This window comes from Trichosurus vulpecula, chromosome 9 (assembly GCF_011100635.1).
Source record: "Trichosurus vulpecula isolate mTriVul1 chromosome 9, mTriVul1.pri, whole genome shotgun sequence".
In the NCBI taxonomy this organism is placed as follows: domain Eukaryota; kingdom Metazoa; phylum Chordata; class Mammalia; order Diprotodontia; family Phalangeridae; genus Trichosurus; species Trichosurus vulpecula.
This window is the reverse complement of record NC_050581.1, coordinates 5546759-5561144: the sequence shown is the minus strand read 5'-3', so window position 1 is coordinate 5561144 and position 14386 is coordinate 5546759. Positions and strand designations below refer to the sequence as shown.

At 40.5% G+C, this 14386-nt stretch overlaps 1 protein-coding gene across 4 annotated transcripts in view; it reads left to right on the top strand.

Moving 5' to 3' along the window:
* SLC5A11 (solute carrier family 5 member 11) overlaps window positions 1-14386 on the top strand; it is a 37573-nt gene that overhangs the window by 5632 nt on the left and 17555 nt on the right. For 2 of the 4 annotated variants that reach the window (XM_036738386.1, XM_036738385.1), the window contains 2 exons: window positions 1920-2025; window positions 6206-6286. In XM_036738386.1, the coding sequence (XP_036594281.1) occupies window positions 1920-2025; window positions 6206-6286 (187 nt within the window). Of the gene's footprint in view, window positions 1-652; window positions 758-1919; window positions 2026-6205; window positions 6287-14386 lie in introns of all 4 variants that reach the window. The other 2 variants (XM_036738383.1, XM_036738384.1) reach the window with 2 other exon arrangements.

Below are 14386 nucleotides of genomic sequence, written 5' to 3'. Positions count from 1 at the left end.
TATAGGTCATATGGGCATTGATGGAAAGAATTTCCTCACCAGGGTATCGCCACGCTGGTGCGATAACAAACCACAGATCGATGATTTAGAATTGGAAAGGACCTTGGATTTTACTTAGGCTTCTCACCCCCTTATTTGTGTATAGGATTCTGTCTGAGAGACAGTGTGGTATAATGGTTACGACTGGACTCAAATCTCACCTCAGACACTTACCAGCCATGTGATGGAGCGAGTCACAGCCTCTCTGCCTCAGTTTCCTCATCTGTAAAATATGAGAATAGGATTCCATAGCATCTAAAGTCCCTTTAAGCTCTAAATCCTCTCTTAAAAGTACCAGGTAGGGGACCCACCTCATCTCTCGTTTCTCCCTAAATTTTTTACCCAACTGCCTGGTCGGTCAAACATGGGATCCAACTGGCTGGCGCTCCCTTGTTCCTCTGATTTCTCCCATTTCCTCTCTGGTCTGTTCTATAGCAGTAGGGAAACTCCTGCTGCCTGTCCGAGATCCTGGGAGCCCCGCACTCTATGCTTTGGAGCAAGGGAGCTCTGCTGTGAGTGTGGACCCTCACCCTAGTGACTTATGAGTTGGCTTTTATATTGCCGAAGAACCATGGAGCATCTAATACCAGATCCACCTTCCCTCCTCTCCCAGGTCACCACCATGCCTGAGTACTTACGAAAGAGATTTGGAGGGAAACGGATTTCCTTGTTCTTGGCTGTTCTCTATTTGTTCATCTACATCTTCACCAAAATCTCGGTAAGAACAGGAAGGACTTTCCTAAAGCCTTCCCTTATCAGTCATCCTTGCAAGAACAAAGACCCGGTCACTGTGAAAGGCCAGGAGTGGATCACTCCCAACTGGTGCAGGTGAATACATGATCACAAGATTAGATCACTCGATTAAAGATCGAGTTCCAATAACTCCCCTGCTCCTTGGGCAGCGGTAGCCTCTAGATATGCACCTCCTCTTTTCTCCATAGTGTCCTTTCCTATGTGGGACTAGGAACTACACTTCAAAAAGGAAGTGGAAAAGGAAGGTGGGGGTTGGAGCAGAGGGGAAGGGAGGAAAGGAAAAGGAAGGGATGGAAGAAGAAGGAGAGAAAAGAAAAGGAGGAGAGAGGAGTAGGGAAGATAAAGATAAAGAACAGGAAGAGAGGATGGGAGAAGAAGTGGTAACAGGGATCCTTCTCTTTCCAGGAAGTGGCCAAGGGTAGCTGGACAGCTGGCTTACTCATTGGCTTAATGTAAAAGGCACAACTTAATAAATACTCATGAGCTACTGAGCAGTCCTTAATCAGCTGGACCTAGTTTCCTCATAGGGGCTACATCATTCCCAGGGTCAGCTCCCTTAGCTGATCATACTCTGAGTCAGTGCCCCAGGAGTGACCTTAGTAAAGCCATGTGACCTGGGTACCAGAAAATTGAATGTCAAGGCTCCCTGCTCCCCTTAGCCACTCTCCCACACACATGCACCCTTTGAACAATCAAATATGCTAAGGGAAAAATAAAGGGCCCCTCAATGGGGAATTAATCATTTTAGCAGCCCCAGGACCCAGGTGTCCATGAAGACTGATGGGATCTTAGGGAGAGGGTGCTAACCCTAACTCTAGCAAGATGTTGGCTGTCAATCAAAATGAATTGTTTGTTCTTCCAATAGAAGGGATGAAAGAAAACAGGAATTTACAAACTATGGGAGGGAAGGAGGGAAAGAAGGAACAGCTTCTCCCTTGTGTAGGAAGCATAGAGTGGAATAGAGTGGAATGGAAAGACTACTGGACTTGGTGTCAGGAAGACCTGAGTTCAAATCTCACCTCTGACATCCTGGGCAAGTCGACCTCTCTAGACATCTTAGGTTTCTCATCTGTAATATGAGGGAGTTGCGCTAAATGAACCTCCTGCTCTGCCTCTTCTTTCCTCAGGTGGACATGTACGCAGGAGCCATCTTTATCCAGCAGTCCTTACATCTGAATTTGTACCTTGCCGTGGTAGGGCTGTTGGTGATTACAGCTGTGTATACAGTGGCAGGTATGCCTGAAACCCCTGGGGAGGACACTGGGAAGTCTCAGGTTATGAACTGATGTGGTGCTGTCCAGGCTATTCAAGCAATTTCTGCCAGAAACAACTTCTGCACCCTTCCATCCAACACCATTGTCCGATGGGTAATCAAGGTCCCTCCCCAACATTGGAAGTGCAATACCATTCATTAGAAATGGTCAAGCTATTATCCGTGGTCCCTTTGCAGAGAAAGAACATGAGGCTCAGATTAGTGAAGACATTTATTTGCTCCCTGTTCCCTGGTATAATGAGAAATAGTTGACTTTGGGGTCATGGGACTTAGAGATGGGTGAGTCCTTAGAGGTCATTTGATTCAATGCCCTCATCTTACAGATGAAAAAACCAGGGCCTAGAAAGGTGAGGTGACTTTTCCAATGTCACAAGGGTAGTACATAGTAGAGCCAGGATTCAAATCCAGGTCTGTCCATCTAGTGTTCTTTCTACTCCACCCTATTTTTTTTAAAACATTTTTACTGAGTTCCAAATTTTTTTCCTCCCTCCCCCCTCCTTAAGATGGTACGCAATCAGATATAGGTTATGCATGTGCGAATACGTAAAACATTTGCATATTAGTTATTTTGTACAAGAAGACTCTAATAAAAGAAAAAAAGAAAGAAAGTGAAAAATAACATGCCTTACTCTATTAAATCAATATGAGTTCTTTCTCTGAAGATGGATGGTATGCTTCATCATTAGTTCTTTGAGATTCATCTTGGATCGTTGTATTGCTGAGAATAGCTAAGTCATTCACAATTCATTGAAAATATTGTCACTACATACAACGTTCTCCTGGTTCTGTTCACTTCACTTTGCATCAGTTCATGCAAGTCTTTCCAGATCTTTTTAAATCATTCTGCTTGTCATTTCTTATAGCACAATAACATTCCATTACAATCATATACCATAGCTTGTTTAGCCATTCGTTTGATGGACATCCCTTCAATATCCAATTCTTAGCCACTACAAAAAGAGCTGCTATAAATATTTTTGTACAAATTGGTCCTTTTCCCTTTTTTGGATGTCTTTGCCACCTACTATCTTAAAAGTGGGCACCTGCAACACAACATCTTCCAAGAGGGTTTGTTCACCATTCTGATGTTCATACCAAGCATTTATTAAGCACTGCATGCCAGAAATTAAGGTGTTTCTAGGAGGGGTAGAAAGGAGAGGATGGAGATGAAAGATATTTTAGAGGTTAAATGTGCCAGATGAAAATACTTATCAAAAAAAAGGAAAGAAATCCCAATCCCTGTTTACACACTACATTGTACAACAAGCTGGGGAGGCATTGCCCTCAGAGATTTTTTACGGTCCAAGAACATTTCTCTTCAAGCCTTTCAGGAAGATTTTGATTTAGTCACCTCCTTCCTTGATAAGCCTGGAACCACTCACTGTCCTTGCATGCTTCTGTATGGTCTAAAGGGAAGATGTGTGCACTCCTCCCCTAAAATTAGCCCTTCTGCCTGAGTATGTGTGGTTACATATGTAGCATATCCTCCCTTTGGACCTCAGGATCTTCATCCGTAAAAGTTGGGGGTAGAGAGTTGGACTAGGTACAGGGGTGGGGAACCTGCAGCCTTCATGCCACACGTGGTCCTCTAGGTCCTCAAATGTGGCCTTTTGACAGAATTCAAACTTAATCAAAGACTGCACATGCCTCATGGCCACAAGTTCCCCACCCTTGGCTAGGAGATCTCCAAAATTTCTTCCTACAGTTCCAAGAAGGAGAATTGGGACAAAGTTGTGTCTTTACTGAATGATGGCAAATGGCTTCTGAGGTGTGTCCGGTCTTCTTATCTACCTGCTACCTATTCTTATCCTAATCTACTTCACACATCGCTGCCAATTCATCTTCCTAAAGCAGTGTTCAGGGTCTTTCAAAATTCCCCATTACCAGGAAAATAAAGGGCAGAGTTCTATTATTCGAGGCCCTCCATACTATGGCCCCCATATATCATCCTAGTCTTAGCTTATGCTATTCTCCTAAAACCACTTCACTTCAGCCAAACTGTTTACCTAAACATTCCATTTAATTGTGGGCCTTCCCCAAGGTTCTGTCCTTGGTCTTCCAGGTCTTCTAGATGGTCAGAACTTAATAAATGCTTGAATTAAATTGTGTTATCTTCTTTTTACAATCTTCTTAGGAGAACTCATCCATTCTTTGTATTAAATATTTTAATGGATCCATAAACTTTTGCGTGTAGGTGTAACTTTGGGGTACCTGTAATTCCTCCATGCCCAAGAACTGGGCCTGGAGTTAGCAAGACCCGAGTTCAAATGTCACCTCAGATATTTACTAGCCATGTGACCTCTGGGCAAATCGTTGAACCCCTCTGGACTTTAGTTTTCTTCTCTGTAAAATGGGGATAATAATACTCTCTACTTCCCAAGGTTGTGGTGGGGATGAAATGAGGCAGTATTTCTAAAGCACTTAGCAGAGTGCCTGGTACAAAGTAGGCACTTAATAAATCTTTCTTTCAAAACCTGGAAAGAGTTAGATGAACTGATGCTGAGTGAAGTGAGCAGAACCAGGAGAACACTGTGCACAGTAACAGCAACACTTGCGATGACTGACTTAAATAGACGTGGCTCTCCTCAGCAATGCAACGATCTAAGACAGTTCCAAAAGACTCATAATGGAAAATGCCGTCCACACCCAGAGAAAGAGCTCTGGAGTCTGAATGCAGATTGAAGCACTCTATTTGCTCTCTCTGTCTCTGTCTCTGTCTGTCTCTCTCTCTCTCTCTTTTTCTGGTTTCTTCTTTCTCACGGTTCCTCCCATTGGTTCTAATTCTTCTTTACAACATGACTAATGTGAAAATATGTTTAATATGAATGTATATGTAGAGCCTATATCAGATTACATGCTGCCATGGGATAGGGGGAGGGAAGAGAAGGGTAGAAAATTTGGAACTCAAAATCTTATGAAAGTGAATGTTGAAAACTAAAAATTAATTAATTTATATTTCTCTCCCCCTCTTTCCCTCTCCTTCCCTCTTTCTTTTTCTATCTTTCCCTCTCTTTTTTCTCTCTCTCCTCCTGTTTCATTTGCTCCCTCTCTTCCCCTCTCTTTTTCTCTCTCCTCTCTGCCTTCTTTCTATCCTTTATCCCTTCCTTTCATTCTTCCTTCCATTCTTTCTTTTCTCTCTTAATTTCTTCCTTTCCTTTCTTCTTTCCTTCCATCCTTCCTTCTTTTTCCTCTTCCTGTCTCCCTCTTCATCTCCCTCTCCCTCCCTTCTCTCCATCCTTCCTTCCCATAAATTCTCCTTTGGAGAGCCCAATGCACTGGGGGCTTTCATCTGATTATTTTAATGCTTCACAAGTACAGCATATGATGACCCATCCATTATGTTTCGCTGTCCCCACATGACCTTCCTACATCCTTTGTCATCTTAGTATGGCTACCATGCGTCCTGTCATTACCCTTTGGGTCTGCGATTGTTCTAAGATTTTTGTTGTTTGGTGCTTCACAGCCGTACGGTCTTATAAGGAGAATTTGGGTGTTAAAAAGATAGACAATTTGGGAATCAGTGAAAGGACTGTCCAGTTCCCCCAAATATGACTCAACCCAATCTCCTCTTATTTAATCTTGGACCTAGCAATAGGCAGCCAGTGAGTAAAGGAGTTATGCAATGGGAGCAGTGCATTAGGAAGGTTACTCAAGCAGCAAGCAGTGTGAAGGATGCATTAAGGAAGGTATAGACTGCAAGGAGATCAGTTAGAAGGCTCTGACAAGAGAAAAGGGTCTGAATTAGGGCCTTAATTAGAGTAGTAATGGAAAGGAAAGGATGACTATGAGGGGCATTTTAGAAGTTGAACTGATAAGTCTTAGAAGCAGATTAAATGTGGTGAATGAGGAGGAAGGAAGAGTCAAAGATGGCTCCAAGGCTATGAGATGAATGAAAGTGTCACTGTGCTGCACTCGGATCCCATTCTTCTCCCCCACCCACCTACTAGCCCCTTGAAGCATAACAAGTCAATTGGTCCAGCCCTTACATTGTCCCCCTAAGACAATGTCAATACCGGGTAGCCTTTTACCTAAACGGATTATGCTGGGATGCTTATGCTTGGAGTATATGTTTAATATCTGAGCATGGCTCAGAGTAAATCCCTCCTACGTCCATCCTTATTCTCTCTGTCTTCCCTTCAGGTGGCCTGGCAGCCGTGATCTACACAGATGCTCTACAGACTGTCATCATGCTGGGAGGAGCATTCACTTTAATGGGATACAGTGAGTGTTTCCAGGCAGTGCGTGTTAAGCATCATTAAACTGCTGTTATGGTTATATTTTTTTTAAATTGTTTTTAGAAGTAGAGGTGAGGTATAGCTAGGTGGCAATAGATGGCTAGCAGAATGGGTTAGTGGGAAAACCCAACTCAGAATCCCTGCTGAGTCTCCTTATTTGCAAAATGGGAAAACAACATTTGTACTACTAACCTCACAGAGCGGTTGTGAATCGTAAAGTAGTGTCTAAAAGTCAGCCCTCGTCCTTAGGGAGTGAAGGTCTTCTTCATTCACCTTCTACATTTATTTATAGGGCCATCTTCACTCCAAACTCCAAACAGGGATGGGTCACACCCATCACCCATAACTGTTCCACTTCTGGGACCTTTCATCCTTCACTCCCTTTGCTTTATACTTCATAAGTCTGTTCTTCACCCTCTCCATGAATTTCAGTCCTTCTACCTCTTCTATCCATCACCTTTATGCGCTCTCCTTTTCGGCCCTTCACACTCTTGACCTCTCCTTTGGCCATTTTGAACTTGTACGACCAGTGACCCTAGAAACTATTGCCCCCTTCCCCCTACTGCCGGTCTTACCTTTCCCAAATCCAGTTGGGCTGCTCTCATCATCTGTCTTCTCCATTCCTAGTAATGTGGTGCTGAATGCTCCCAGGGAAAGTCGCCCGGCCATCAGGGGTGGGGAACCTGTGGCCTTGAGGCTACATGCGGCCCTCTAGATCCTCAAGTGAGGCCCTTTGAACCCAAATGTGTTGTACCTAGGACCTATAGGCCCACATGTGGCCTCAAGGGCACAGGCTCCTATTCCTGTCCTAGGTTTACTCCAGTTTATGTCAATTAATCTCAGTCAGACCCTAACTGCTGCAAGGCAATCCTTTTCTTCTTTCTGACTATTGCAAACCTTCTCCTCCCTCTTTAAAAATCCAACACCATCTCCTCCCTATACTCTATTAGCACAGGAATTTGCCTCCTAATTAGCAGAGGCAATTGAGATTAGTGAGTTCTCCCTTCTTCCCTACTCTATACCTCAGACCAGTGGTATCCAACTCCGGTAGTAATGGGCCCCTGCAGGCTGCATATTGACAAATCAACATTATCTATGCCAGGCAGGTTGGTGGAACAGTAGAGTGCTGGGCCTGGAGTCAGGGAGACTCATCTTCCTGAGTCCAAATCTGGCCTCAGATACTACTAGCTATGTGACCCTGGGCAATTCACTTAATCCTGTTTGCCTCAGTTTCCTCATCTGTAAAATTAGCTGGAGCAGGAAACGGCAAATCACTCCAGTATCTCTACCAAGAAAATCCCAAATGGGGTCACAGGAGAATAGAACATAATTGAACAACATCAGCAAGAAAACTACATTTTTATTTATTTTGGTAAACATTTCCCAGTTACATTTCAATCTGGTTTAGGCTCCTTATGATTTTTCAGGCCACAGTTTTCAGTTGGAAACTCCTTCCTCAATTCCATTCTTTCCTCCTCTATCCCATTTTCTGTTGAAGAGGCAGCCCTTATGGTTACCCAACCCAACTCTTCTACTGTGTTCTTAATTCCATACCTCCTGTTTCTTTTGGAAACTTTTCCTCCAAGATCATTCCTTCTCTTTTCTAATCTGCATCCTTACCTTATCTGTCTGCTTTTCCCCTGCCGCCTACAAAGATGCCAAGATTTTCCCCATCCTTAAAAAGCCCTCAATTGCCCCTGCCATCCTTTCAGTCTATTGTCTTACATCTCTTCTCTCTTACATAGCCAAACCATTGAAAGATTCCTCTATAATCTTTGCCCCAATTTCCTTCCTCTTTACTCACTTTTTAATCCTTGCATTCTGGCTTTGGGAAATCTCTTCCCCTCACTTCACTGAAAGTGCCCTCCAAGATGACAATGGTGCCTTAACTGCTAAATTAAACGGCCTTTTCTCAGTCCTCATTCTGCCCGATCTTTCTGTAACTTTTGATACTGTTACCCTCTCCTCCTGGACACTCTCCTCCTTCCTTGGGTTCCATAACACTACTCTTTCTTGGTTCCCTTCTTATTTACCCGATCATTCCTTTTCAATATTCTTTGGTGGATCCTCATCTTTTACCTCCCTGCTAAGTGAGAGCATCTCCCAAGGCCCTATTCTGGGTCTTCTTGACTGTATGCTATGTCCCCTGATCCGGTGCATTAGTCATTAGAGTGAATGTCAATGGTAACTGTTTCTCTTTGGAACAGCAACCCTGACCATCTTCCCCTCCAAGCTTGATTTTTTCTTCTTTTTTCTAATTAAAAGGGCCACCCCTTGACTCACTTTTTAAAGAGGCCTGTTTACTGAATGGGCTTACCTCACTCTGAGTACATCAAAAGACCTTAGCCTAAAAGGGCCAGGGTCTCTCATTACATCCTGGGTCATCTCTAGTCATCCTGATAAATATCTGGTCACTGGATCCAGAAGGTTCTGGAGGAGAAAGTAAAGCTGGTGACCTTGAACAGCTCTCCCTTACTTAAATCAAAGTCAACTGCAAGTCATGTCATCATTTCTGTGATGTCACGGTCCTCTTCGAAAACAAATGACAAACACAAGTACCATTTCCCTTAAAGATTTCATCAAGTTTCAACTGTTTAAAGATAACTTCTATAGAGACAAATGTCATATCTGTCTACTGGGCCATAATTCTCTCTCAAACTCTAGCTTGGGGGTTTTAATGTGGGGTTCATGAAAACTTAAAAAAGAACAATGAATTTTTTGGTAACTGTGTTTCAATATAATCTATTTCCTTTGTAATTCGGTATCTTTTTATTTTATGCACTTAAAAACATAATTCTGAAAAGGGGTCTGTAGGCTTCACCAGATTTCCAAAGGAGTCTTTGGAACAAAAACTGTTAAGATTCCCTGTTTTAGCTACTATCTGTTCTACCAGATGTCCCTTGCAATTTAAATACAGTAATGTCTTCCTTAACAGCCAAGTACACTCGTAGCAATGCTAAACTTTTACAAACTGCTGTTTGATGCAAATGATCACCCTCGGAAACTCTTCTGTAAAAGTGCTTTTATTGGGGAATATTATATTTAGAACATTCAAAAAACCTGGAATTTTAAAAGGGCCTTTAAGCTGAAAAGTGATTGATGCATGTAATCAATCGCACGTAGATTATGATGCGTCCTGTTAGCCGGGCCTATATGTGGTATCTGGAATTTTTGTCAGGCTACCTGAGAAGCCTCACTAACTAACTACTCAAGTAAAATGAGTAACTTCCGGGGAAACGCATCAGTACAATCCAATTCAATGAACAGTTATCAAGCACTTGCTGTATGCAGTGTGCATGTACTAGCGACAATGACACAAACTTTAGACAAGACAAGGCTGTAATGTAGGGCTTCTTAAACTTTTTCCACCCTCGACCCCTTTTCGCCCATGAAATTTTTACTCAATCCCGGGTACATAGGTATATAAAATAGGTATCACAAATCAAACATTTACTGATAATAAATCATGAAGAAATTTATTTTAAAACAATTCTTTGGTATACACACAATTTTACCATTCATTAAAGACGAACGCAAATTTGCATACTAATGAGATGGACATGCTTGTTTATTTTTACATAAAGAATTAAATCTTGGCAGAATATTTGATACTGCCGGACACAGAGCATCTTCAGCATTTTTCAGAGTTGGTCAAGATTCTGATTTTATAATCGTCGGTGCTGAGAACACCACTTCACATAAATACCTAGTACAAAATGGCAGAAGTATGTTTAGGGCCATTTCAGAAATTGTTGGAAATTCTGTCCTAATCACAAGCCAAAATGCATTTAACAATTTTGTATGCACAGTAAAAACACTGCAGTTCATAACATACAATAGTCTCAAATCTTAGCCGAGGTATAGCTGGTAGCACTTGTTGGTGTTGCGTGATATGACGGCACACGCAGCGCAAAGTACACACGTCGTGCTTTCAGAACCAAGGCTGCAGTGACGTTGCACGAAGCGACACAGGCAAGCACTTCCAGAAACACCTCAGATTCATTAAACGTTTGATTTTGAATTAATTTTTGGCTGTTGCACATTCAGAAACCTTTTACTGTTGCCAAATTTTCCAAGGACCCCCCCCCAGCCGCCACATTGAGTTACATAACCCCGTATGGTGACACACAGTTTAAGAAGTGCTGCTCTAATAGACCTCTTGAGAGGTGCCATCTCCTCGGGACTTGCCAAGTGTGACTGAAACAAACAAGCAAGATATGTTTTTCCTCCAGCTGTTTCCATGGCGTTGGTGCTTCCCAGGAGATGGATCAGATTGGCCCAGACTGAGAACTCTCCTCCTTCCACACAGCTCTTGTTCAGCCCCTATCTCCTGGCAGGGTCTCTTTTCTACGCTCCCCTATCTCTGCTTCTACACAGATTGATCACTCATGAGCCATCTTTAAACTGTGATGTGAACAAATTATAAAAGGCCCCTCTACTCTTGACTAAACTCACTGTCCTTTCTGCTAATTCTGGTAGGAATTCTACCAGTGCACACCCAGGATCCAACCCTGGGCCTTTGGCACTGCTGATCTTGGCCGTCTTCCCTAGGATTGCAGCACTTCTTTGGCCTGGTTCCAGAGAACACAGTCTTTTAGCCTCAGGGCCTTCATGCTACCTTATCTAACAATTAGAGATCAACACACATCTATTAAATCTCTCTATTATGTGCCAAGCTCTGATCCAAAGACCTTGTAACCTTCCATGGCCACTGGATCCCCATTTAAGACACATGAATTTTTACCTTTTCCTACCTGATGACTGCTTGCATCCCTCAGTTCAGAGAACTATTGTACCCAATTCTTAATCACCTTGGATGGCCAAGTGTGGCATAGTTATCAAAGATTTTGAGCTGGAATGGACCTTAGAGACTATCTAGTTCAGATTCTTAACCTGGAGCCTATGAGCTTGTTTTTTTAAAAAAATTTAAAATATTTTAAAATTACTTTTATTTCATTACATATTTCACATAAATCACATTAAAATTACATGTAAAAACATTTTAACTCATTTTTAAAATTTTTGAGTTCCAAATTCCCTCTCTTTCACCTGTCCACCACTTTGAAAAGGCAAACAATTTTATATCAATTATACACGTAAAGTTATACAAAACATATTTCCATATTAGCCATGTTGCAAAAAAAAACATAAAAAAATAATAAAGTGGAAAAAGTATGCTTCCCTCTGCATTCAGAGCTCCTCAGTTCTCTCTCTAGAGGTGGATAGCATTTTTCACCATGGGTCCTTTGGAATTGTCTCAGATCATTGTCTTGATCAGAGCAGCCAAGTCTTTCACAGTTGATCATCCTTACAACACTGCTGCTACTGTGTGCAGTGTTCTCCTGGTTCTTCTCCCTTTGCCTTGCGTGAGTTCTTATGAGACAGTCTAGGTTTTTCTGAAACTATCCCCCCTCCTCATTTCTTATAGCACAATAGTACTCCACTATAGTCGTATACTACAACTTGTTTAGTTGATAGGCATCCCCTTGTTTTTCATTCTTTGCTACCACAAAAAGAGCTGCTATAAATATTTTTGTACAAATGGGCCCTTTTCCTTTTTTTTTTTAAATCTCTGGGATAAAGACCCTATGGCTCAGAGTTTATTGCTAAGTCAAAGGGTATACGCAGTTTTACAATCCTTTGGGTGTAGCTCCAAATTATTCTCCATAATGTTTGGGCTAGTTCAGTACTCCACCAGCAGGGGGCACTGGATAGTTGTGCTGGGCTTGCAGTTGGGAAGACTCATTTTTGTGAGTTCAAATCTGGTCTCAGACACGTATTAGCCATATGAACCTTGGCAAGTCACTTAACCCTGTTTGCCTCAGTTTCCTCATCTGTAAAATGAGGTAGAGAAAGAAATGGCAAATCACTACAGTATCTTTGCCAAGAAAACCCCAAGTGGGGTCACAGAGAGTCAGACACAACTGAAAATGACTGAACGACAACAAATCCTTTCTGTCTCTTATTTGGTCATGAACTCTTCCCTTATCCATAGATCTGACAGGTACGTTTTTCCACATTCCCCTAATTTACTTATTATATCACACTTTATGTCTAAATCATGTATACATTTTGATCTTATCTTGATATGCGGTGTGAGACATTCGTCTATGCCTAGTTTCTGGTGAACTGCTTTCTAGTTTTCCCAGCAATTTTTGTCAAGCTTGGATCCTTGGATTTATAAAACAGTAGATTTCTTTTTTTATTGAAATTCTTTAATTTTTATATTGAATTCTGTAGTATTTTCTTTCTTTTTTTAAATCATTATTTATTTAATATTTTTAGCTTTCAGCATTAATTTTCACAAGAGTTTGAATTACAAATTTTCTCCCCATTTCTACCCTCCCCCCCACTCCAATATGGTGTATAAAACACTGGATTTCTACGGTCATTTGTATTGTGTACTAATCTATCCCACTGATCCACCATTCTATTTCTTAGCCAGTACCAGATTATTTTCATGATTACCACTTGGTAATATAGTTTGAAATCTGGAGCTGCCAATCACCCCCCTTAACATTTTAAAAATTTATCCCCTTGATATTTTCAACCTTTTATTTTTCCAGATGAGTTTTGTTACTATTTTTCCTAGCTCTGTAAAATAACTCTTTGGTAGTTTAATTAGTATAGTACCGAATAAGCAAATTAACTTGGGTAGAATAGGTATTTTATCATATTGGTTCAGCTTACTCATGAGTACGCAGTATTTCTCCAATTGTATGGATGTAGTTTTATTCATGTAAAAAGGTTTCAAATTTATACCCATTACAGGTAATGTTTGGTCTTGATTTTAGAGAGATACTACTTATTTTAAGAAAGGTTCCACTGATTCCTATGCTTCCTGGTGTTTTAATTAGGAATGGGTATTGCATTTTGTCAAAGGCTTTTTCTGTATTTATTGATATAATCATATGATTTTTGTTGTTTTTATTATTGGTATGGTCAATTATGCTGATAGTTTTCCTAATATTGAGTTAGTTCTATATTTCTAGTACAAATCCCACCCAGTGATAGTGTATGATCTTTGTATTATGTTGCTGTAATCTCCTTGCTAGTATTTTATTTAAAATTTTTGCATTGATATTCATCAAGAAAATTGATCTATACTTTTCCTTCTCTGTTTTTGTTCTCCTTGCTTGAAGTCTCAAGACCATATTTACATCATAAAAGGAATTTGGTAGGACTCCTTTATCTATTTATTCAAATAGTTTAGATGATACTGGGATTAATTATTCCTTAAGTATTTGGTAGAATTCACTTGTATCCTAAATGAAATACGAGCCAGGAGGCTACAATAAATATCACAAAGATTATACATGGTGATCAAATGGGATTTATACTAGAAATTCAGGGATGGTTTAACAAGGAAAACTATTAACATAATTGATTATATCAATAACAAAAGCAACAAAAATCATATGATTATATCAATAGATACAGAAAAACCTTCTGACAAAATACAACATTCATTCCTATTAAAAACACTTGAAAACATAGGTATAAGTGGATTTTTCATTAAATGATAAGAAGCATCTACCTAAAACCCTTAGCAAGCATTCTTTGTAAGGGAGATAAGCTAGAAGCCTTCCCAATAAATTCAGGAGTAAAACAAGGATGCCAATTATTACCAATATTATTCAATATTCCATGAGAAATACTAGCAATAATGAAACTATCTCTTTGTGCAGATGATTTGCTGATATATTTCGAAAATCCTAGAAATTCAACCAAAGAATTAGTTGAAACAATTAACAATTTTAACTAAGTAGGAGGATATAAAATAAGCCCACACATATCACCAATAAAACTCTGCATGAAGAGATAGTAAGAGATACCCCATTTAAAATAGCTGTAGATAGTAGAAAATAGCTGGGAGTATACCTGCCAAGACAAGCCCATGAACTACATGAACATAGTATATGAAACACTTTTTTATACAAAATCAGATTTAAATAAATTGGAGAAATATTAATTGTTCATGGGTGAACAGAGCCAATATAATAAAACTTACAATTCTTCCTAAACTACTTACTTATTCAATGCCATCACAACTAAATTATAAAAAAAAGTGTTTTGTTGAGCTAGA